This window comes from Sinohyriopsis cumingii, chromosome 19, assembly GCF_028554795.1.
Source record: "Sinohyriopsis cumingii isolate HCF-2022 chromosome 19, ASM2855479v2, whole genome shotgun sequence".
Classification (NCBI taxonomy): Eukaryota; Metazoa; Mollusca; class Bivalvia; order Unionida; family Unionidae; genus Sinohyriopsis; species Sinohyriopsis cumingii.
The window spans coordinates 59,273,155-59,300,878 of record NC_142979.1 but is presented as its reverse complement, the minus strand read 5'-3'; the positions used below and the strand labels follow the sequence as shown (position 1 = coordinate 59,300,878).

The following is a 27,724-nucleotide window of genomic DNA, read 5'->3' as shown; positions in this document are numbered from 1 at the left end:
TTGTCCATTCAAAGAATAATTTTATTAGTTCATTTTTGTTTTAAAGTCGTGCTTTTAACAGTCTCCTTATAATCATTATGAAGCAATATTATAGCCCAACACAGTATATACAAGCCAATACAAAAAACCAAATAAATCTTTTAAACACAATGGCAGTCAAATAAATGCCTTTCATAAAATGTGTACTATCATTGGTTTCATTGTACTTCGTCCTAGAACATATTTATCCAAATATCAAGGAAGATAATGATTCATCTTCTTTCTAATAAGTTACACTTGAACTTTAAGATCTATCTTTTATTGCAGCAAAGTTAAAAACCAATAAAATCTGCAATGACCCGCTGACTTTGTAATCCAAATAACGCATTTGTCCTGGCAAGTTTACTGATTTCTTTGTTGTGAAAGAATTTCTTGGGTTATAATGTGTTCTCCAGATATCTTGTGGCAAACGAGGGCAGATTTTTAAAACTTCTAAAACCCTGTCATGAAAGGATTATTCACTTTTGCAGTCTTCGCAATCACGCGATCATAAGTCATATCAGTAATCCTAATGTATGAATACCGTATTCCAGTCAAGGGTATTATTTTCTCCATTTTTCATTAAAGTTAGATCCACGGTTACTCTTTTGTGTTCTGCTTCTTTCACTTTCTTCGCTAATAATTTTTAGTGCACGTCGTTTTAATCTGGAGATCACTTTCTAGTGCAACAATCATTGAGATTAAACATCTAGATGACAGTTTGCTGAGCGTGATGGAAATCGCGTGAGAGCTCGCGAGATTAAGGGAAGCTACTCTGTCATAATATTGCCTATGCTACTCTGGTTCATTGTTTCAAATGTTCCCTGCATTGCACTCTGCTATACGAATAGAGGAGCGCAAGGCAAGGAACAAACAAAGTGGGGAACCAGTCAATGCCTATGCTCAAAGTATATACGATGCCATCCCTCGTCCAATGCATTGGGTATTAAATAAATCCTGATCACATTATGAAAATCCTTTGCGTCAAAAAAACGCACGGAAACAAAATGTGTGTGTCAATTTTCTCCAGCATGCGTCTCTGACGCACAAATGTGCGTAAAGGGAAACACTGAATGTGGTCTAAGTATGTTCATGATCCTTTGACAACATCTCATTTCTAAGGCATGTATTCTTCTCTCTAGTTCTGCTGTCAGGGTCTAAGTCTCACATGTATACAGGAATACGGACATGACGAGAGCACATAATATCTTTCAAACAAAACATACTAGTATATATTTCTTCACAGTTTAATATCTGTTCTTAATAACTATTCCCTTATGTCAATTCAAATACAGATACATAATATCAATCAGTTTACAAAAACCGGCTACAAAAGAGCTAACAAGTAGTGTATAATTGTAAAAAGATAAATTTTTTTATCTAATGTTACAAGGTAACATGTAACATATATATATATATATATATATATATATATATATATATATATATATATATATATATATATATATATAGGGCATGAACATAAGTGTATTATTAAAATTAATTCCAAATAATATCATTGACAACTGCATTTATTTATGTTATCCTATTTAGCACCAAATATAGAGCTGCTATTTTTCATTTATCCACTCAAGTTATTAAAGATATGCCTTTTTTCACCAAATTACACAGGGCACTTGAAAAATGGAGCAAGGGTATATTTTCCAAGACGGCAAAATGAAAATATGCCCCAAAGAAAACCACAGCCCCCCCCCCACCAGTGATTACTGCCAAGGGTAAAAATGAAATCATGATAATTTTTCTAAAACATCACATACCAATACATGTATATATTACTCCTTTTATATTTCATTAATAATAGTTATCATAAGCTCAGTTTTTTTCTCCGTTAACTTTACATTGTTAGAATCATGTAGTATTATTTCCATACTGCAAGGCTTCATATTGCATGACATGTCTAAAAATAGCCTAGTATATTAGGAACTAATTTATAAGCAAACACTGTATGCTCATGTAGTTGATGCTTTAGCATTTGGTTTATTAGATTTGTTTGTGGATGAACTAAACAAGTCCATTTGAAAGTAGTGATAATAAAGTTAATGATGTTGATGAGTTCACTAAGTCACAAATGAAATTTCCAAACAAGCAAATGAATGAACATGATATTAGCAATGTCCACAACAAACGTGAGAGATGCAGTATAAAAAATACCATTCTGATCATTTGAGTTATTTAGGAGAAATGTTTCACAAACTGAATGGTTCAGATTATGACCAGTGCTCTCTGTGCTCTATAAAAATGCCATGAAAGGAATATTGAGGCCAACTGAATATCTATCAGATACGGACCATTTTACAAGTCGGTCGAGACTCTAGATTCTAGAAAAAAAATGGAATTGAAGGTTTTGGTAGAAAACTAAGAGCCACAGAGCCAAAAAGCCAAGATGACAGCGAAGTTTTATTTTTGTTAGCTGTCTCACAGTAGCATAGCTGCTTTGAAAATTTCCATTAAGTTTTTGATGCAATGTTTTGTATGTACGCTAGTGATAGAAGCCATACAGGCATAGTACTTAGGTGGGGTCCCTCCAACAGGGAGCATATAAGTGACAGGGCATAAACATGTCTTCCTTAGCTGGTAATCAGAATGGCAATAAAATATGCTTACACTTTTTGCATTTGAATTTCCTCAAAATATGCTTTCTTAGTTCTGCAAATCCAAATTACATCACCCATGTCATGGGTTCCCAACTTTAATATGCCTACACACTGCAAAACTGTATTATAATTTTGACAACAACAGAAATTTTATTCTCCTTACTGCGCTCAGAACATAATGAATGTGACTTTCCATAGCATCTTTGAATAACTTCAGTTAGAAGAATTAATATTTTTTGCACTTTATGAATCCAAACAATCAATGACACAACAGAGGTACAGTTGATTCAATGCCAATCCACTGTTAAAATCACATGTACATCGTATTGGAATTAACTTGGCTAATAAATCCAATCCATCACAAGCAGAAAAGCAAAATTGAGTTGGATAAACAGATAAACAAAATCCACAAAGAAAAGCTTTTAAAACTAATGTTGAGCACATGACGAAGTTCAAAGGTCGATGGGCAGTGCTATGTGCACATTAATATTGTTACTGTGTATTGATGAATCTCAAGTTGTGTATTTATTTTGGAATACAACATAAATTCAATTACTTTATTTTTTGTTGTGTATTCTCTTATTATTAAGCCTTAGGTAGGAAAACAAAATGAGTATATAATAAAAAGGTTACTGTAATTGTATGGGAAAATATAACTTGTTTTTTTCAGACTAATAGTGCACTCCCAATGTTGTTCAGTGTTACTTTAAAACACTTATTCATATTTTCCCATACAGATGTTGCAACCTGTAAATACTGGATGCTAAAGTGTAAATCTAATTTTAGCCTAGATGAATTCAAGTTATGATGAATACAGAAACAAAATGTGTAGCATACATTTCATATACTTTTTGCAGCATGGAGTACAAGTACTGTATTTAAAAGTGATTACCTTAAACCAGCTGTATCACAGAAACTAGTGGAAAAAACCCTACAAATCCTCGATCATGGTCTAACATAGTTGAACAAGAGAAAACCTTTGATGGCACAGCAAAGTCTATCACATATTCCATTTAAAATAGCAAAACATATATTTAAAGAAAGGGTATCTGATGGGCTCTTTGAGTCAGTGTCCCAAATTTCATATCTTTCAGTATAATGGCAAAATATTTACCCTTTTACATTAGATCCTAAAATATCCCAAGATGCATTTTCTCTGGCTGTTTATCCTTATTAATTAATAAGTTGTCTAGAAGGAACAACAGTCAATAGTTGTTAAGGAGTTATATTCAGAGACATATCATTAACAAAAAGCATTAAGTTTGAATATAAAGTGCATTAAAAATCCATTCAATAGACTACACTGTGAAAATTCCACACAAAGATTACGCGTAATGTAGAACTATGCATATTTGTAATTCCCCATGGTTTTCAGATATTGCAGTTGCCCCTGTATTTCAATATGAATGAATTACCATAGTTGCAGTGTCACTCTCATCCATCTATGACAAGCAAATTCCTCTTGTATTAAATGTTCATTCCACTTGTGTTTTGTTTTTTATACAGCAAACAGCATATACCCCAATATGCTGGTTTTCGGTATGATGGCACATATGCCTCTATGGTTTTCAATTTGATATGCTTCATATGCTAATTAAAATGATGAATATGCTGAAAAAGTACCATATATTATCAAGGAAATGTCATTTTTGTAAAAGTCAGACAAAGTTATATGAGTCTCTTCTCTTCATCTTGGATACACATATGGAGCTGGCATTGAAAACTGGTTTCCGGTTGGATAAGGTGCTGGACTACTTGATGGGAATGGAGCCTTTCCCACTGTGGGCCCTGTCCCATACATAGGGTACCCTGATTGTGATGGCCCCTGATTAATCAGTTCTTGCATTTTCTCTGCTTTTGTCCGCCATAAATATGCCTGTGTTCTCATTGGAATATACACACTGACAAACTGATCAACAGGAACTGAGTTCTGGCAGAACTGATCTGCTACTTTCTGAAATAAAAGTAATATACTCAAATACAATAAACTAACATTTTATATTTTCAAAAGATGTCAGACAAGTTTCCAAACTTTCTCCTGATTTCTACTGTTACTTTTTCATTTTCCAATTTTCTCCTTCTACTTTATAACTTCAATTTTACAAACAATATCATGGAAAAAAGCACTGACAACATATTAGGGACCCAATGATGGTCCATTCAAAGTATAGTAGTCACCCAGATATGCAATTTAGAATTTTGAATAATTTTCTTATGAACACTGAACAATCATATCACCCTGGCATATATTTTTGCTGTTGTGGCATTAACACAATTTTTCAGTACATGATATGCCATACATGGCAGCCAGTATGATTGGTGGAGGAAGAAACCAGGAAGTGAATTGCAAGCTTTTTCACATACCCACAATGACCAAGCCTTAAAGAGGTGAGGTGGCAATGCTTGAGACCACTTGGCCACCTGGGGTCTGCATATCTTTTTGGGTACCATGTATGTTTAAATGGAGGAGCCCCAATATTGCTAAAATAAAAGGCTGATACAAGTACCATGTAAGTTTAAATGGAACAGCCCTAATAATACATATCATCTATATTGAATTAAAAGTTGTTTTTAAAAAAGTATGTATCTAAAAATCATATAATTTACATATAATTTCATATGCGAGATTTCTTCGTCAACAAGATAAATGATCGGATGCCCCCAACATGCAAAAATTGGATGAAAGACTGATTCCTGGAGGGAGCATTCCATATGAATGACATGTCCCTTTCTGGAGCATGTGACAGCCAGGACATTGCTGGGAATATGCCAGATTTTTACACTGATTTGGAGTTGGTAACACCAATGTAGAAACTGACAACCAGAACACACAGGTCAGGTGATTTGTTAAACCTCACACCCTTTCAAAAAGATAGACCACCACTATAAAGTATAATCAGGACTCTTTTCCTAAAGAGTTGGTCTTTTTATAACTGAAAGAAACTTCAAGAAGGTTGATGTGAAGAGGCAGTTCCTCTGGCTCCAACATGCTGCTGACTGTACTGCCCCCACCCCCAACAGGTTGGCCACCCAACTGTTCATACTGGCATCTGTATATACTGTCACTTCCAACTTTGGTCTGTTTTAGAAGAATTCCTGTTATGAGTCAACTGACTGAGGAAAAATTATACCTTGTTCATGATCCTGACCTTTTGAATGGAAAATGGGTGCCATCGAGTAAGCGAGGTCATCTGTAAGAGAAGCTGAAAAGACAGCTCAGCAGGATTAAGTGCACTACTGCATTGAGTAATCTGAGGATTTGCAAGAACTGTTGCTGAAATCTAAGTACTGCTGGAAACAGATGCAACAAGTTTGACAATCCATAATATGTGAACATGAAGGAGTTGTCATTCTAGAGTGAGACTGGTAATAAACTCCATACCCAGATGGACAAAACTTAGATTAATGAAAACTGCACTTTCCTGTTCATGAAAAAAACTGACATGATCCAAAAGGTATTGGAGATCATTTCTGCTCTTGAGAAGAACAGAACTTACCTCATGTATCTGAAGGTTGTCTTCCTAGTACGCCACTGTCACTAGATCCAGTTAACTGGAAGTTGACATGATTTTTTGATAAAGACCCAGGTGCTAAAGGTTTGACCAAAATTGAAGACTCTAAAACTGATTAACCTTGTAAACAATAAGAAGAAATTTTCAGGATGCCAGGTGGATAGATATATAAAAATATGCATTGGTCAGATCAAACCTTATGGCATATTCATCCCTGATGGACAGTTATATCAATCTCACCATCTCCATCTTGAACTCAGGCAGAAGAATGTATAGCCTATGATGATTCAGGTTTATGATTTGCCTCAACTTGCTGATGGCTTTTTGTATAAGGAAATGCCTTGATTAAAGCCCCCAAGATTGTGGTTTTATCACAATCTCCACAGCCATTTGTCAACAAGTGATGGGATCTCCTGTTGTAGAATGTTGTTATTCTTCTGAACTGTTGGTACATCTGTCAAAAATGAGATAGAAAAAAGAGGAAAGGGAATAAACAAAATCAAAAGCCCTCCAAAATGACCTGGATCACCCATTCATTTTGAAAAAAATAGACTGATCCAATGAGAAGGGAATTGCAGGAGTCTGGTACCCACTGGTAGCCTGCCTGTGAGGTCAGTGTTGCTAATTAGTAGCGATGGAACAGGAGAAACATATTTTTGTTCCCCCACCCATGCAATATGAGCCACTGCTGACCAGGAATGCTCCCTGCCCAATTTTTCAGCCAGTTGGAAAATCACAAGTGAGACCAAGTTTAACATATAAAACATAGTGGCATTTCAAACCAGTTTTGATGTGGCAAGAAACACTTTCTTATCCACTTTGTAAAATAGTGGAATGGACTGCTACTAAATTCTTATCCAAAGCCAGGAGTTCAGTATGGATTGTGTTTTGTATCAGCGCAATGAAAACATCACTGGTACCTGACTTTCTGAAAAGAAACACTTAGCATCCCTCTGATCACAGATTTTTCCAGACATTAATCTCTCTGAGCTTCACTGACTTTGGAAGCTGCTGGACGGATGAAGTCTCATCCTCATCATCAATATCTTCAAGATGCCTTGATTGTCATGTGTGGCTGTTGAGGGTGGAAGGCATTCTAAAGCCAAACAACACCTAGTATATATTTTTAATGGCAGCCTTATAGGTGAAATCAGTCTGCTCCATGGTTGGATCAGAGTAAGGCTGTTGTTCAAAAGAATCTTCACACTCCCTGAAGGTATCAGCCTGTTCAGGTTCTGTCTGCATATCCTGACAAAATCCCTGGTGGCAAAGATGACTTAATGCTGTCATCTATATGTAAGACAATGTAACTTTCTGCAGGTACGCAGTGAACATGTGGTAAGCTGGTTCTGCCACATGAACGAGTACAGATATCTGGCTCACTGGAAGTCTGGTTGGCATGGCTGCCAGCCATAAAGAGGCTGTCTAGTTGTTACAGCAGGAAAGACAAATAAAAAAGGAAGGATAGATAACATAAATCCCCATCATGGTAGGTATGTGCAGCAGTAGGCCTGGCAAAAGAGATGGATCTATCACAAAGATCCTCATAACTGTAGTGAGATAAAGCCAAAGGCATGGCAAATGCAGATGGATCCAGCAATAAAATCCCCAAACAGAGATGAACAGACTGGCGGAATACCTTATTATGGCGATATTGTAGTATAGGCCATATGGATCCGTAACAAATTCCATGTACCTTGACTTAAAGGCCTGAAGGCCATGCATGCAATGTGGGGGAACTTATGTCCACAGGGCTACCTAAAATGGTGTGAACACTTCCCCAATGTTCCAGAATTACCTAGGGGCCCCACGTGGCAGAGTGGCCTAAAGCACTCTCTGTTATGGATCACTGCCATCTCACCTCTTGTCTGCGTGGGTTCGAGTCTTGGATTCAGCCAATGTGGGTATGTGAGAAAGCTTGCCAGTAGCTTCTCATGGGTCAGTGGTTCTTTACTGGGTTTTCCTGAGTTCTTCCTCCACCATTAATACTGGCTGCCATGTATAGCCTATCATGTGCTAAAAAATGGCATTAAACCCTATAACAACAACAACAACAACCAGAATTACCTGTAAAGAAAGAGGGATACAAGGGCAAAATCTGCCATGAATTTTTGACAATTACATTGCCATCTTCTGAACCAGACAACTCATTTGTAACTCAAAGTCCAACATATATAGCTGTGACTACAGAACCTCCAATTTCTGCATGAGTGACATTTTCTGATGGCTGTAAATGCAGCACTTTATGAACTCCTGACCTTGAACTTTACTGCTCTTCACTGACATGTTTCTACCTGAAGTAAACTAATCTCCGAGGCTGAATCTTAAATTCATAAATCTGTGCATTTGGCACTAGACTGAAACCGGATCTCAACAGCCACTAAACTCCATGGTAAGAAATGTAGGATCTTGGATGTGGGAATTTTGACTACCCAAACTATGTAAATAAATGCTTAACAAGATGTACTAGACATACTCCCAAAGAAATTCATCTGCCATCTTTTTGTTCGTACACATGCACTGTGTTCTTTAAGATGCTTTTCTGCTCTAGAAAGCTTTGTCAGTGAAGCATTCAAAGCAAAGAGCAGAAGACATTAAGTAATTTAAGCACACATCTGCAATCTAAAAAATTATTGCATGGGTAAATCCATTATTGTAGCCTACACTTTACACGTTTCCTGTGACTGATCATTTTAAAATACACCCTTTAAATATTGAAGATATTGTGTATTGGACTCTCTGCACTATTATAAGCCCCTATCATATCTTGTAATTCTCCCCAAGTGTTAATCAGTATTAATAAAAGCTGGAAAACATAGATGGTTCTAAAATATAGGTAACAATTACATTGCAAAATTTAGTACACAAAAACAATATAGAAAATATAGCAAATGTGACATATACCGGAATCTGAAGCTTTTGTGCCACAACAACAAGACCCCATACAATAAATGTAGGTTACAAAGTATTAAAATTAGTGAAACAGGTCAATTTTAACTGAGAATTAAATATTGATTTAAGAGAAGAAAAAAAATTTCACTGCAAATCTGATCAAACTTTATATTTATCTCACATAAAGAGTTACACAAAATCATTAAGAAAAATGAAAAGAAATGTTCAAAACAACAAATATTTTTAATTTTATAAGACACAAGTGGTCAATATTGGACTTTGGGGAAATATAAAGGACATTAAGGGAAAATTGCAACTTTTTATGTTTCACTGGAATATATAGGACTGCCCGACACCCTGTAATGTTTACAAAGTAGTTTTGTTGTTGTGGGTTTATGCCATTTTTTCAGCAATGATAATGATAAATGGTATTGCCAGGAAACCCCCAGTAAGAACCACGGACCCACCAAAAGCTATTGGCATGTTTTTTCACATACCCACATTAGCTCAACCTGATATTCGAACAAGCATACACAGCCACGAGATGGCAGTGCACTTTAAAGACAAGTGCTTTAAACCAATCAGCCGCCTGGGGCCTCACTGATTTAGTTTAGCTTGTCTTTTACTTTAAGACAGCAATGAAAATATATATAATTTTGTGATTCGCCTTCTTGAAATATTATCTTAAAATAACGCCATAATCATTCTCAGCTGCTGAAATTTAAAAGCAATCAGACTTAAAATACAGTGTGAAGTTTTAGTGGTGGAAAACTTTTGTCATTCAGCAGTCTTAAGGGCAATCAGAAAAAGAAAAAAAATCCAACTGAAATTTATCACTTCAAATCAGTAACCTCTTGAGATCAGTAACTGCTGAAATATAATGAAGTAAAAATAGCTACTGTTGGTGAACAAATTGCAAACTTTACACCTGTAAAAGAATTAGCAACTTTATGGTATATATCTGCTTGTAATTTGCAAGCTCACCTCAGACTCCTCATCTGTTTCAGCTGCTTTAGCCTGCAATACTGCTAGCATAGCCTCTGTAGACTGCTTGCCTACCTTAGATTCTGAAAACAATATATATGCACAAGCATTATTTAACAGGCAAAAAAATTAATTAGTGTACATACCATTTGTTTTGCTTTGTTTCGATAGTGTGTGAATATACAAATACATGTCTGCAGCTGCAAAAAAAGTGAATACAGATGCAAAGGAAAGAACTTAAGGTAACTGGAGGGACTGTTCATAATTAAAATATGATATATTATAAATATTTAATGTGTTTTGTAAGCAAGTTTTTTTGTAGGCTTGGGTGTTTATTTATCTCTTAGATAAATAAAAGTTTATTGATGGTGATAATGATGCAAAAACTGTGAGATGATTTTTTGTAACAGCCAAAACATATGCAAACTGCATTCACAAAACTCCATCAATCAGCACCATTGAAATTAATATCTTAGTTCAAAACCACCTTTATTGTCAAAATATTTTTGTCTTTTGTTGGTTTTAAAGGCACTTTTAACACATTACTGGCTGTATCATTCAGAGGAAATCGAATCATAGTGCCTTTTACAAGGACACACTTAAGCAAACATCGGCTGGCCAAGGTGGGTACTGAAGCTACAACCCTGGGATTACAAGCTTGATGCTCTACCAGCTGAGCACAGTCCACATAATTATAAACCCAGAACTGGATAGCTAAGTCACTTTTAAAAAAAACAGTTGCATCAAATTTAATGGGACAAAAAATTAGTTAACTCGACTATTATATTGACATAATAGTGGAACATGTCTTAAGTATACACCCCTCTTTTGGGACAAAACTTGCAAAACAGTTTCGTAAATCAACACATTTTTCTATCCCATCATACATTGCTGGAGGAAAGCAGTTGCAAAAACATCATGATTGCTGAGAGAACGTGTTACTATGTACATCTGATGTCTCATTGGCACGAGTTAAATTAGCCTAAAACTTGTCCTACATATGCTTTATTCATCTCAGCTCCCTACAAAGACAAAGGGTGTTTAGACTCTTCAAGTATTTAAGTACACAAAAGAGGGGTGGGGGTGGGGGTGGGGGGTTGTGACCACATCTCATTGGTGTATACTTACAATGAGCTTATAGCAAAATCTTTCCAAAAGTTATCCTTAACACATGGTGCCGATATCATATCAAATATGGTATATATATATATATATATATATATATATATATATATATATATATATATATATATATATATATGTATAGAGAGAGAGAGAGATTCTCATTTGAAATTAAATTTATGAGACAAATCAAATAATTTATATCCTTTGCAGGCAAAAGAGTTGAAACCATTTGATGAGTTTGATGAATTTCATTTGAAATGAGCAGATATGGAAAATTCTATTCATTGTAAGATGGAAAACTACTGATTTAAAAAAAATAAACCAGAGAATAGTGTAGCAAAATGCATTTGAAATACATTCAGATGCCTTGGTCATTATGCCTATCCTTTTTATTACTTAATGTCAAAATTTTTATGCAAGATAACTGCTGCTATAACCTTTTTTTGGCTAAAAATATGAAACCTGTGTTTTGCTATTCACTTGCAAAATAAAAAACAGGTCTGAGCAAATCCCACAGCCTGATGTCTCAAATGATTCATTCTCCAAATCAATAGTCTGGGGCAAGTGCTATTTTTTGATTTTTTTAAAAGTCAGGCAAGTGCTTGTTTTCATGCCATAATCACTTTATCTACCTTTATCTGGCCATTCATGCACTTCAGGTGTACTGAATGATTGATTCTACCCGTTTCTATGTATTTATTTACATCCTGTATCACACCTCAGTGGCCATTTATAACTGTTGCATGTGTGCATGTTCTATTACTGCCCGCCTACAAATTGGGCTAAGTACCCAAATTATTGGCCAATCAAAACATGTGAAACAAAACAAAAGCCAATATGATTAATTATCAGTATTTGAAACAGCTTCACTGTATTGTGTTTACTTAAACCTGATCCCCATGAATGATTCAACCTTTGATTTTAATGCAAGCAAGTAAATCCAACCGAATCAATGAAATTGCAGTTATGATTCTTACAATTTTAATTCATTATACAGATGATTAACTTGCACATTCTGATATTATGTCTGAAGTGAAATAAGTATGCTAATTAAGGAGCCATCTCTGTTAATATTTAAAGGATAAAATGCATGTTATAGTTACTTTAGAAGAACTTATCAAGCAAAGTTATATTTACACACAGATAAAATGATCTTACTAAATTATTGTCACAAGGAAGTTAGTAAGTAATATTCAGAGAAGGAAAACTCATGAAAGTGGAAGGGTAAAATGTTAATCTGCCACTGTGCATGAGGCAGTTATTTCTCCAAAAGGCAGACATTGTGGCAATAAAGAATGTCAGTTATTACACTACGAAGACACCGAGTTATTTTCAGCTGCGTTGGGTTGATATTTATCCCAGGCATGAATTCACAGACTCAGAAGGAAAAATATTTAGTAGTTATTGCAAACCAGGCCCCAAAAGCAGCACAGGTTGGCCACTGTATTTTTCAATGTAACTAAAAAATTTAAGGTTATTGAATACATATGACACAAGCCAGAATGTGCATAAAATCCTTAAGATCCTGACATTCCACTAGGAAAGGTCCTTTCAAAAGTGAGACTGAAATGAAATAAAATAAGAGCTCTCTTTAAGTCTACAGCCTAGCCTGTTATGGAAAACTGTTTTCTGATATGGAAAAGATGTGTGCATTCCAGGAGTGTGTGTGACTTGGATTTTTAATGTAGCGTTAACAATTTTTCAGTCATATCGCTACAATGTCTGTAGTGTGGCAGTGTATAGTGATTCCTAGCACTGGGGTATCATGTCACAGACATGTAGCATGATGTCCCACCCAGTCACATTATCCTGACACCAGGTCGACCAGTCCTAACACAAACCTCTTAATGCTGAGTGCCAAGCAAGGCTGCTGTTACTACCATTTTTAAAAGTCTTTGGTATGACTCAGACGGGGATCGAACCCACGACCTCCCACATCCGAGGCAGACACTCTAACCACTTGGACACCAGAGCGGTCTGCACTCCAGGAGAAGAATGTTGTTGGTGCTAATCATAAGAACAGATTCAGGGCAAGAGTCTTCATTCTATTTATGAATCAAGCCTTGAGAGAAGAAGTAAGGGAAAGTCTGAATTCCAGTAAATTTCTTTCCATTCTTGCTAATGGAAGCACCATGCTACCAAATCAGAACAATAGACAGTACACATAAGATACTTGGAAAACTGAAACCTCTCCTGTTGTTGTTGTTGTTGGGTTTAATGCCATTTTTCAGCACACAATAGGCTACGCATGGCAGCCAGTATTAATGGTGAAGGAAGAACCCGGGAAAACACCAGGAAGAACCACTGACCCACGAGAAGCTACTGGCAAGCTTTCTCACATACCCACATTGGCCAAATCCTAGACTCGAACCCACGCTGACAGAGGTGAGATGGCAGTGATCCATAATGGAGAGCGCTTTAGACCACTCGGGGCTCCTTGAAACCTCTGCTGTAACAAAATGTATATCATCCTATGTTTCAGAGCAATTAAATTCTTTTAAAAAAGAAATATGCTATACAGTATTTCATTTATTTTTTCTATGGATTAAAGTACATACATTTAATCAAATCTTGAGAAGTGAATTTAATTTTGGGGCAAGTGTAAAGGAAAATGGCACAAGTGCATTTTCTTAAACCACTTGTCCTGGACAAGTGGATCAGAATAATTTGCTCAGCCCTGTTGTTATCATTCATTGTATGTACCTAACAAAGCAACATTTTTCCCCAGTGAGAGTTTCAGTTTATTGCAATCCTCATAGTTCGTCCCTACTATTCTCTTCATATCAGCCAGCCGAGGCTGCAGGGCCAGGTTAGTCTCAGCCAGGCTTTTGTTTTTGACAATCTGGATTTCTCTTGCCGTTGTAAGACTTTTAACCTGTGAATAGGAATAAAGTTGGGCTACAAGTAATACAAGCAAAATAACTGTAAAATTAGAACTGCTTTAAATTAATTTGCCATTAATAAATTAACAAAATGTAAAACAGATTCTTGAAAATGCCAATTTAAAAAATTAAAAGAAAAGTCCTTGCCCATAATGATTACTAACTTCATTTTGCTAACATATAAAGAAGAAACTACACGTCAAACAACTACAAGACAAGTCCGAAATTCACAAACCACCACAGCACTGAATCTGAACTGACTTGCCAATATTGCTGACTTTTAAAGGCACAATTAAGTCTATATTGTAACTGAATATACTGAAGGGCTCTTCAGCTATACTATAGTTTTTGCATACATCCCTGATTTTTTGTAACCCCTCATCGAATTTCAATACCCAAATTCTCTACTGTAATAAAAAAATGCACAGAACTTAGTCATTTCATTCACTGATTTTGTAATTTCTTACCTGAGTGTGACCAGAGTGGCACTAACACTGGCATCATCTGCACATTTCATGCTTAACAGAGTTACAATACTAAAACGACATCATACTGCATACAATATAGGTTAGGCTATTTTCCTCAGACAAGAGAGTGATGCAGTTCATCATATGCAGTAACTGCCAGATAATTTCGTAAATTACCATAAAGTGGAGAGTTGTATCCCTTGTCACATACACAGAAATTACACCCCTTGTTAAATACACGTGAAAGGCAAATTTGTAGCCCTTTTCCTTTGTTTGATTCAACATTGTAAATATCGGAAGTAGATGAAGTTGTTGTTGTTGTTTTAGGGTTTAATGCCATTTTTCAGCACATGATAGGCTATACATGGCGGCCAGTATTAATGGTGGAGGAAGAACCCGGGAAAACCCCGGAAAGAACCACCGACCCACGAGAAGATACTGGCAAGCTTTCTCACATACCAACATTAGCCGAATCCGAAACTCGACTGCACGCAGACACTGGTGAGATGGCAGTGATCCGTAATGGGGAGCGCTTTAGACCACTCGGGGCCCCAGCAGACAAAGTAATATTTTCCTTCTATCTACATACATATGAAGTTGTGCATCCACCCCTTCAATGAAAATGGACTTGTCAAGGAACAGGAGATGACTGACAAGCAGGGCAATCCTTTACAATGAAAACTTTCATTTTGTATGAAATGAACAGATGAGAATGGAGTTAGGGCCCCCCATGTCATAAACAGGTTTGAAATTATAAATCAATGAATGAACTAAGTTCTATGCATTTTTTAATCTCATTTTTGAATTTTGTTTTTTTTACATTGGTAGGGGGTTACAAACAAACCTGGACTATAGTTACAAGCAACATTCCATGAATAACTATGAATTTGGTCAAAGATCATAATTTTACTCAAAATGTCGGTGTCAAGACAAATCTCATAAAAGGCACATCAACATGTAATTGGCAATTCAGCTACTTGAAATGACATCCAACTATGTACAAGGGTTGCTGAGCTGTGCTGGTTACAATTCTTCATACATGATATCAGAAGATATGACTGTCAAGTGCCACAACTGTTCCAAAATTGAGTAGATAAGACAAAATTTACAAAAGGCACATCAAGAAATGAGAAGTGAGAAAATGTACACACCAAACTGCATCAGGATATGTGAATGGTTCCCAAACTATGCTGATTACAAGGACCTGCTGTATGAAAGATATAACATTGATGGAAAATGGACAATAACTTCATCAAAACAATGTACAAGGGTAGCAAAGTTACACTGGTAACAAAAAGCATCCAATGTGAAGATACGAAGCTAATTATCAAGGGTCATAACTCCATTAAAATGGTGTAGGCAAGAGAAAATACCTAAAAAGCACATCTAGATCTACTAGATTATGTACACACCAAACTATATCATAATATATTGTATGATTCCCCCATGCTAATTACAAGGATTTGCAATAATGAAATACTGATGGAAAAGAAGGCAAAACTCAAATCAAAATCTGACCGCAAGAGACACGACAGTTAAAACACACATCTGTGTGTCATAAGCAATTCAACAACCAAAAAGCATCCTTTAAATACGAGGGTTGCCGATTTGTTCTAGTTACAAGTACGTGAATGGACAGACAGACAGATCAAGTCACTAGTATATGGATCGGGGCCCTGAGTGGCCGAGTGGTAGGTCTAAAGCGCTCTCTCTTATGGATCACTGCCATCTCACATCTGCCTGTGTGGGTTCGAGTCAAGGATTCTGCCAATGTGGGTATGTGGGAAAGCTTGCCAGCTGCTTCTCGTGGGTCGGTGGTTCATCCCGGGTTCTTCCTCCACCATTAATACTGGCCACCATGCATAGCCTATTGTGTGCTGAAAAATGGCATTAAACCCAACAACAACAACAACAACATCAATATGGAGCCCACATCTTGATGCAGTGCCCTAACAACGGTCACATCAAAATGCATCAGAATATGTTGACTGGTTCTTAAGCCATGCTCATTACAGCAACATCGATGTAAAGGTATGATGCAGATCAATGACAGACATACCTCTGTCCAATACTGAACAGACAAGACAAAACCCATAAAAGGCACAGATAGAGACAATGTTCTTAATACCTCCCAGCTGAAAGTTCTTGAACTATTCTGATTGCAAGCATCATTCCAAATTTTCATGTCAAGACAAGAATTTTGCTCCACAAGGGCCATAACTCTATAAAAAAATGAATTCAACAAGACTAAACCCATAAAAATGACATGCAAGTCTGTTCATAGTCCTACAATGTAAGACATAGCACATGTTGTCTTTGTTTTAGTGCACTGTCTTACTATCCAAATAACAGCCTTGTACAGCATGTTCCAATGTTGGTTAACATCAGAATAAGTAGTCAAAGTTTCAAGAATATCTCACACACTTAACAACCTATATCGCGACTCTTTTCCACTAATTTATGTGTAATTAATATACTTACTGTGCTGTCTTTATCATGGCGGAATGAAAATATGACACTAGTAAATGGACGCATTTTCATATTCCAATGACATGCATTTGAATTTGTTGCAATGCAACAGTAGTAGAGGTATGCCAAAGTATGTTCGTGGGGGGATATGTTTTTTGAACAAAAGGAAACATTGTTTACAGTTCCAATAGGCATAATATATTTTTATTCATTTCATTAAAGAATAATATTTAAACTTAACCCAATTTCAGCATTCCCAGCTTTCCAGCAAACTGAAATGTAGGCCAACGAAACTTGAAAACAGGTCCATTTCTTTCGTAAGAATTTGAATTTATCAGAGAAAAGACTTCTGGGTAAGTAAATTCTGACAAAAACAATATAACTTTACTTTGTAGAAAATGTCGTTATTGGTTGCCAGTTGTGTGTGATATTTCTAAAAATCTGACTTTCCTTACACTATTAGTTAATGTCAAAACACGCTACACAGCGCTGTTAGTTAGGCAGTAAGACCCATCACCCCCCAGAACAAAAATATCGGGTTTGGTGTCTTACATTGTAGGACTAGTCTGTTCATACAGTGCTCCAAAAACAAGATACGTAAAATCTCTCTAAATTAATTTTTCTATATGCATCAATTATGTCATTATCTTTTATTAAAACCCTCATATGTTTACTGTTTTTCGATCACTTTCAGTAAATGCTGTACCCTTTTTTATTTCTTTTCCTACACTAATGTAACTGCAACCATTATTAGGTTTTCCACTGACTATAATCATTAAGCCTTGTCATAAATCTTTAGGGTTCTTATACATTTGCAAGATACAATTTATTTATCTAAGATGGATGAGCCCTCCCTTGAAAGTATCTTCTATCATTACATGTTGATATCTTAAATTACTTCATTTATTGCTAGACAACTGGTGCTACTCCTGACTTATTTCCATCCTTTTATTTACATGTACAACAGAGATCAGTTGTTGTTCCATATGTAACTTTAAATTTTCACTGGTAGACTGTCTCTCTTATATGAAGAATATTGCATACTTTTTATAATTATGTGCGCTTATCCACTTTATTTACAGTCTACTACATTATTCTAATTGAAAATCAATTCTGCATTCTAATACTATATCTTTTGTAATATTATATTTCTGTTACAATGTTTTGTGATTCATTCTCTTTTGAGTTTCGTATACTGGCTTTCTCTGTGATCTCAGTTTGGGTTATTGTTGATTTTTATTCCAAATTTTTCCTATTTCTAAGTTTGAACACACTCTATAGAGGACTCTTATGAAGCTCTTGAAAAGATCATCAGAAGCCAATAAATTCAAAAATGCTTTTATTTACAGCGTTTTGACATTGTTCCAAAATAAATTTGTTTTTCATTTTTGAAACAATCATTACAGCATGACCTGTCGGAATTATTTTCATATAAAATCATAAATCAAGTGGAAATTTTTGGTCACCAATTTGAGGTTTTAATAATGATTTTTCTTTCTTAGTCAAATACAGGTTTCAGAACATGTGCTCTGGAAAATACCAATTTCTATTGTGCAGTTATGTAGTGTCAATCTAAGAATTTGATTGTACTGAAAGTTTAGGTGTATAATAATACATAGTGTGCTACCATAAAGTAATTACCTGTGGAAGTACCTGAACGATGTCATTTATTTTGGCTTCATTATCCAAAAAGTTTTGAAGCTCAGCTCTACTGCATTGCTGTAATGCATTTGAAATTTCCAGTTCATTTATCTGTGGACCAGATGTGTAGCCTTGTGGATATCCTGGGAAGGAGTTAATATTCATATCTGAATCAGTCTCGAGTCCCACCGTTTTTATTAACTACAAACTGGATTAGGAAACAGTTCTACAGGATCTATGTCTGAAATAAATGATAAGTGAAAGAAAAGATATCAAAATTCCTGCAGTAACAATTGTGCAAACATTTTACAAATTTAAATCAAGACTGATTATTTCACTCTAATGAAGGCTTTTCAATAAATGTTATGTAATAATTTGTCCTAACAGTGTGCAGACGATACAAAGTTGAATCATGAGAGTGCAAAATCAAATGGAACATTTACAACATGACTAAGAAACACAGGAAAAACAAAGTCAAACTTAAACAACAGTGACACTTTAAGGTCATACAGTGGCTTAATTACATCATTAGGTAAATGCAAGACGAGAACACTTGCATGGTAAATACAATTCTACTGAGAATGCTAGCTTTAAGGAAAAAAATAAAATGACTAACATGAAATTACTTAGATTACTGGCTCAAAAAAGGCAATGATTAATTGACAAATTATTTGAAATTTTAATTACATTAATATATTGCTTTATAGTTACAATAATATACTGCTTTAATTCAAAAGTACTTTGCTGAAAACAAAAGTTTCTGTCCATACTAATAAGTCATAAGACCAGGCTTATTTAAACAACATTCCTCATTCCCCTGTCAGAGAACAATGGTTCCTCATTATAAAGCCCCTCAGTATACCACTGCCTTTTGTATGAATGTACAGGGATTCACAGTACATCAGCACAATCCTGGCTATATAAAGCTGAATCAGTTTAGGTATCCCCCCAAAGGTATACAAATCAAATATAAAGGTAAAAAGGACAAAATCCTTACAATACAAATGACAAATTCTTCATATAATCTGTGCCCATTAAAGTGTCCAATCACATCTTAGTTGGAGCATCATTAAAGGATATATCCCAATGCAAAAAGGCAACCTAAATTAGTTGACTCTTATAACATGCTGGAGTGCACATGGGATTTATTCTACATTCCCAAACCCACAGGGAGCTTTATAAGATGTAATAGATTTCAAAACTGACATAATCTCTCAGAGTCAACATGAAAATCTCTGGTGTCAAAACTTAAAATCCCAATTGTGCATTTTTGAGTCATAAGCTCATAGCTGTGACTGTTCATTATTTGTGAAGTCATTTGTAAACAGAATTAAGTATATCCTCCTATTATAACTCTTTCCAGACTTAGCAATAACCCTCTCTGCATTAAAGTTTTCAATGACGGACCTTGTGACTTAACAAGTCAATAATACATCTAATATAACAAAATTATTTTTTACAGGTCAACAATACATGTAATATAAAAAGAAAATATTTTTAACAGGTCAATAATACATCTAATATAACAAAATTATTCAATCTCATTATTCAGTTTCAAGTTCAATTCCAAAGCACAAAATAAATCATAGAGCATCATGTCCAGTAAATTGTTATTGAATGATACATTAATTAAAACACCCGAATTGTTAAATGTTTCACCAATTGAAGCAAATATCTTGCCAATAAAACACAATTAGGATTTGTCCAAATGGCTTTGTAAGCCACTAAATTTTCCATGGATTTGTCAAACTGATTATAATTTAATAGGCAATCAAACAAATGCTAATATCTATTTCTTATCCAAAGTTAATCCAATCAAGTCATAAGTGATTCCATCTACCTTTCTCGTATACATCAAAGATAATCTCAATAAATATCTATCCTTGATTCAGTTATGCACATCTAAGCGTGAAACTAGTGACCAATATCATTGGTTGATAAGGTGTAAACAGTGGTCTAGCTAATATCAATCACTGGTCCAATGGGTAAATTTGTTATCTATGGCACATGCTCAAAAGGAAATTATGCCCAAGGCGAATCGAAGGTAATTATGACCAATACTTCTTTCCAAATGAACAGGTGTAATAAAAAGTCACAGGCTGGAATTTCCATGTATCAGAAATGGGTCACATATAAATTCAAAGCAACAAAATCCAAGGTTGCATATCTATTGATAACCCTGGGAATATGAATCTTATTGAATTGGTCAGATCATTTTTATCATTGATGCCGAATTTACTGAACATTATTTCCAGTCTGGGATCATGAAAACCAGTTAAAAGATGATTTCATATCCATCAATACAGTAAGTTATTTGTTTTAATGCACTATTGGGACAAAGTCTTGTTTTTATATAAGACTCCCTGACAACACTGGTCATTCTGGTGGCTTACATGAACAGCACTATCAAGAGGGAGCACTGTTCTTATTGAGAACTTTTCCTCAAATTAAAACTGTTTTCCTAAACTAAATCCTGAAACTTGAATAAAGACTTAAACGACTGCAATTCCTTCATAAATTGGTGACTCTGGGTGGCTAAATTTTCTAAAACACTAACCTTTACTGGCCACTCACACCTCACCTCTGTCTACATGGGTTCAAGCCAGCTTGACCACCATGCCAGTAGCTTCCCATGGGTCAGTGGTTCTTCCCAGGTTCTTTGCCACCAAATATACAGGTAACCATGTATAGCCCTATAATGTGCTGAAAAATGGCATTAAACCCCACAAAACCAAACCAATCCTTCATAAACTAAATGTAATAAACATATTAAAAATGGTTCCTGCAATAACATAAGTGAAATTTCATATACCTGTAATTAATTATTTTGCCCCTATCACAGCCCCTCTTTTCTCAACCAGGTTTTGATACGAATCTTCAATGTTCTATATCAGGCCATCTGCTGTGAATGAAGAAAAACAAAATTAGGATCAAGTAACTAAAAATATAAACAATTTGAAGAATGCTTACTTGTGAGTAAAAATACTGATTAATTTACTCTCATAAAGGAGTAGATTAATCACTAAGAACAAACTAGACACCAAGATATCTTCCAGGGAAAATCCCATATCGATCGAATTTTCATTTTGGAGGATGAAAATATCAGAACATCTATAGTACTCGCTCATTAAAATACAGACCAAAGGAGCTATAGATTATAGTGCCTCATAGAGAGATCACTGTATAGTGAAGTACATGATATATATTCCTCATATTCCTATATGTGTGTGAATGTGTTTTCCAATGGAGACCACCAGTGGAGAATATCTTTCATTGCATGAGTGCTGTTCTTTATCAAATGATCGTCTATAAAATGCATTAATGTCAAGTTAATAAATTTTAGATCAACAATTGTTATGTATATCTATATTATGTATATTATAATTCATGTTAATAGTTTGTGAGGTTATAGTTTATAATTATAGTTTATAAGTTAATATTTTAAATACTAATTTTCTCTGTTCATCTTAAGTTCACACTTTAAGATGTCATTCTTGTATAGTGTGTAAATCCATTCAGAAGTTCCAAGGTTGAGCTGTAATCTTGTTCAAGTAAACATCACATGATCTGATTTTCAGGACACTAGTTCTTGAAGGGTCATCTAACATACTTCCTGTTTGGCCACAGTCAAAACAGTTGATCTTGCTTACAGCTGAGATTATCAACAGATATGTTCTCTGTACTGCATGTTAGTTATGTATATAAGAGATGTTTACTGGAAAATTAGGCATTTTTAGTAGCACCACCAGTCTTGGAGGATATTAATTGAGAGGATTCATTTATTTAATTCAATCATTCACTTGAATTATCAGATTTTAGAATTATAGCTATTACAGAATTACTGTCAATTCATTTCAAGACATTTTGGGATAATATCAGTGATTCATTCATTGTTATTGATACACCAGTATATTAGCAAACATCATGCAGAATAAACTGGAATTCATTTGGATTACTCAATACTTCGAGACTTGATAGAACTATTTAGGACCATATTGGATTTCATTTACCATGAATTATTTTAGTTTATCACTATGTATTTTAGGCGAAAAAAATTATACTTTACATTGTACAAAACTTAATGGTTTTCACTCTTTATGTTACTCACTTTAAGACCACAGAATTGTAAGACAATGAATAGAAGGCTACATCATTACTTTTTGCCTGTCTTGATTCATCTAGTGGATAAAAGGTTAATATATTTTTCTGACTCTTTCATATTTGCATATCTTTGCTAATTATAATACACAATTTAAATATTGCGTATTGACATTACCTTAGCAGTTTCAACCTCTGTTCTTTTTAATGCCAGTGTAAGTGTTTGCATGCCATTTAAAGTTCACATTGATTTTCAGTGGAAACCTAACTCTGTACTCTCTGTATTAAGGTAAGGACATTTTCAATGCATGTTTTTCTCTTCCAAAGTTAGATCAGCATCCACAACATACCATTTTGACTTCAATTCTAACTTTTAATTCAGGAATGTGAGAAAAATAATCCATCTTATGAATCATATGTTGGATGGAAAGAGTCCCCACTCAGAATCAAAATTTGTAACATACACTCAGCAAAGCCTGTCAGATGCAAAATTCTGCCCCCTGAGTGGAATATTTCTTTACAACACCAGTGCCTAATGAAGGATTCTACTAAATTGTATGATCAATTAATGAAACACGATCCATAACAATGCTTTCCTTATGTAAGGAACCTTCTTGTAATGATGGGTGTTAAAGTGAGGGAGTGATCTATTATTGCTGGCGCTCAAGTAGACCGTACAAATAAAAGCTTTGATTCCGTACATTCATGTGTCATATTTGAAATTAATTTTTTGTGTTTCTCATATATATGGATTATTATAAAACACTAAAACACTTGTGTGTTCATTAGTACTTTCAAGACTGGACTATTGTAACTCAATTCTGTCTGGTTCATCTCAATATCTGCTCCAGAAACTTCAAAAAGTTCAAAACACAGCTGCTCGGATCATACTTAGAGTACCACGATCAGAGCACACCTCCCCGCTGCTCTGTACCCTACAACAGCTATCCATTCGATCCAGAATCAAAGACAAAATTTGTTCTCTGTGCTACGTTTCACTGACGGACTCTAGTCCAACATACCTATCCGACCTCACCCATGTGCACACACCAGCAAGATACTTACGCTCCTCTTCTGACAATCGTATACTTATTATTCCCACTACGAAAACAAAGTCATATGGACAGAGTTCTTTTGCATACCAGGGCCCAGCAATGTGGAATGAATTGCCCACTGAACTCAGACACAAAGACACAGTGATCCCATTCAAGAGTGCTCTCAAAACTCACTTATTTCGACTGCAAGAACAAACTTAAAGACCTAATAATGTTTCCTACCTTAAATATTCTCAGCATGTTTTTTTTTTCTTTCTAATTTCATGGTGTTTATTTTGTAATCATATCATTATGTTTTTTATCTTATAGGTGTTGTCTAATGTTGTAATGCGCTTAGAGCTTCTAAAGATAAGATGCTATACAAAGTCCTCATTATTATTATTATCATATATGCTTGTTAGTACTTAATTGTTGATTAAGGACCCAAATCTTTGGAAAATATGTAAGTAAAAAAAAATCTGAATTTAGAGTGATATATTTTAATTCAGTTTAAATAATCTGTATTTCATCAGATGAATATAAGGAGGTTTAGCAAAATTCAAGACAACCCCTCAAATTGATAGGCTATTAAAGATTGTATGAACCATGTACTGTAAACTATGTTCGAATAATGCCTATAGCAATAAATGAGTTATGCAACAATTTTGCAGAATGAAACGAAAATCTCTAACACTTTCAAAAGCTTAATCAGTATTTTTTTAATTTGGCTCAAAGGTTTAGTAAAATGTTTGTTGTACACAAATTAGAGACAATTTAGACCAAGACAAGTTGACCCAGGTTTAAGACAACCTGGGCCCAACCATGATTCAGTTCAGTTCTGTATACTTAATGCAATTGTTTAAGACAAATTGGATCAATTTTCTGAAGACAGAGTAAATCAGCATTGTGTCCAAGTTGTCTTAAACTTGGAATGAATAATGTCTTAATTCCAATATTGCTTTTGTAAATGCATTAAACATGCAAAATATTTACCAGTCTACACTGGTATACAATACCACAACTTCACCCTACTCTAGTTTTGTCTAGCATGGATTGTGATTGTACACTTTCTTCTAACCTTCCCATCACATTTTAGACATTTTAACATTTTTCACAATATCTAAAATGGAGTCATTAAGATCAGAGGAAACTCGACTAGGATTCATGGAAGCAAATCAAATGCATGCAAGACTTAAAAATGAGAATGCATTTCAAAGCTACAGTAGCAACAATTTGAATTTTGAAAGGGAGGAATTTAAAATCTACACCAAGTAAAGCCAAAATTTAATATATATCCTGGAATAAACAGCTCTGACACACTTAAGCAGTTACTTAAATCTTTTCAGAAACTGACCTTCTTTTAAAGTGCTACATCTCATTTCACTTGAAATATTAGTTATTTTTGCATAGCAAGCATATCAAGTGATATTGATATAGTCCCACATATTCTCCTTGGCATGCTTTCAAATGGATTACCACTTGTCAGAAAGTCGAGAGTCTAATTCTGCCTGTCACATCAATGAACATATGATCTATTAAAAATGATATTACAAAGCAACACCGAAAGCACATAAAAAGAACAAGTTTGTACAAACAATTATATAATAAAAATTTAATTAAGCATTCCAAATGCTTTTATTATATGTATCATTATATTCTCTCAAAAACTACAATAATCAAAATGGGAAAATCATGATGGTATTGTAATAAAATTGCTCAATTGTGAGCAAAATAACGTTAGATTTAGCTCATGACCTGTTTCTAAACTTAAATGGGAATGGGAATATGCAACCTCTTTTTAAAACCTAAATGGAAAAGGGAATATGCAAAACCTCAAGCCAATGTGGGTATGTGAGAAAGTGGGCCAGTAGCATCTCATGGGTCGGAGGTTTTTTCCAGGGTTTTCCCAGGTTCATCCTCCACCATTTATACTGGCCACCACGTATAGCTTATCTTGTGCTGAAAAATGGCATTAAACCCTACAGCAACAACAACAAAACTACAATCCTTGAATATGTTGGTTTTGGAACGTCAAAACTGTTTTACATCCTTCATACCACATTTCTCAAGACAAAAAATTAGGGACAGACAACATAAACAACAGGAGATTTTTATTTTCAGTTTCCTACCATTAATTAACTGCAAATTAAGAAAACTAAAGAAGTCAAAATATGTTAAATATGAAAATTCTCTTAAAGGATGATTTAAAATTTACTGTTAAAGTAAAATTCATGGTTTGTTCTCATATAAAACTTTTAACCATTTGATATAAATAAGACACTAAGGAACAGGATGTTGATTTGAATATGAAATAAATTGTCAAAATATGCTTTTCTTGTAAATTTGCAAAAATTATAATAACAAAGAACCCTCTATGCACATGAGTAACAACAGCTTCACAGTCAAACTTCATGTGACATACTATTCTCAACAGTGTTACTAATGTAGTTACTGGCTGTGAGTCATGTTGTTATCACAGGCTGAATAGCCTCTTAAAGTTATAGTGGGAATTGCCGCATCAGAATATTTAGTAAGAAATACAACGAGGGCTTAACTGATTGGAAAAGTGAGAATTAGTGAAAACGAGTTTGTTTTCATAATATGTATATTTGTTTCAATTCACAGATGATAATGGTAGGATTCGTGACGTTATTTTTGTCTCCATATGAATCGGTGTTTATTAGAGTAAACAAATATACTGTAGTGACGTCATTGAGAGATACGTTCTCTCGAAAAAGGGAGTTTTGGACACCGCGTCAAAACAGGCGGCGTAACGGCATCACAAATGTATGATATTAAGAACTAACGGTACCAAAATGATACTATTAACAATTAAGATAAGTAAGCTAAGACTGCTGAGATACGCTGAAAATAAACTTTAAAGGCGAGTGACAACTTTTACTTACAATTCTGTCTACTTGTCACAAGACTTGTGTTTGGTAAAAAGAGTGACATACAGCTTAATAACGAACTATGCAAGAATTTGTACTTCATTTTATCTTTCCAAGACAACCTAATTTTACAATCTTTACAGTTTCACTATAAGTATGGGACAAGAAGAAATAGATTACCAAACAAGATCCTGAAATCTTAAAATTCAGTTCTCCAACGAATGGCTGTCATCCTGTTCGGTTTTCGGTTTGCTTACTTCAATCGGAACATTGCCCGGCCATTTCCGTCAAATCAACAAGTAACCTCGGATGTCGCTGTAGGAATACACATAAATATAATTGGCTTGGTGATTCGCCTCTGGCGGAGTGCACTACATACATTTATAACAGAAAAGGCTGTGGTCATTCTGATTGTGATTTTGTCTCTACGCTCGTGTTATATATATATATATATATATATATATATATATATATATATATATATATATATATATATATATATATATATATATTGTTGATGTTTTTAACTCCATTTTCAGCACACAGTAGGCTATACATGGCGGCCAGTATAGGTGATGGGGAAAGAACCCGGGAAAATCCCAGAAAGAACCACCGACCCACGAGAAGCTATTGGCAAGCTTTCTCACATATACACATTGGCCGAATCCGAGACTCTAACCCACGCATACAGAGGAGACATGACAGTCATCCGTTATGGTGAGCGCTTTAGAACACTCGGCAACTCGGGACCCATATATATATATATATATATATATATATATATATATATATATATATATATATATATATATATATATATATATGCACGAAACTAGTCAATTCATTATTTAAAAAAAAGTTATAAATCAGTTATTTAAATGACTAGGTTTTATGCATATATAGAAACAAATACTTCTAACCTGAGGGATCAAACACTGTCAACTTGTTGGCGTTTTGAATCAAACGGGAGTTTCTGTACTAAACACGGTCGCCATATCTGCATGGGCGAGTCTATCGCTGCAAGCAACAGGTGTGATGTGGTTTACCGTCTTTGACAATCTCAGTAACTCCTTAAGTTTTGGAGTTATGTTTCTTT

The 27,724-nt window shown here is 34.8% G+C and overlaps 1 protein-coding gene across 2 annotated transcripts; it reads right to left on the bottom strand.

Moving 5' to 3' along the window:
- LOC149775785 (vacuolar protein sorting-associated protein 37B-like) lies at positions 1-26,933 on the bottom strand. Of its 2 annotated transcripts, none has more exons than XM_089943685.1 (6): positions 26,809-26,933; positions 21,418-21,507; positions 18,606-18,846; positions 13,850-14,021; positions 10,022-10,104; positions 1-4,587 (listed from the first exon to the last, which is right to left on the bottom strand). In XM_089943685.1, exons 3-6 carry the CDS (start codon positions 18,768-18,770, stop codon positions 4,321-4,323), a joined length of 687 nt encoding a protein of 228 aa, XP_089799811.1. In that variant the 5' UTR covers positions 18,771-18,846; positions 21,418-21,507; positions 26,809-26,933; the 3' UTR covers positions 1-4,320. The 2 variants fall into 2 exon arrangements, with proteins under 2 accessions (XP_089799811.1, XP_089799812.1); XM_089943686.1 differs by having other exon boundaries at positions 21,418-21,504; positions 26,809-26,917.
- Positions 26,934-27,724: the final 791 nt, after the last annotated feature.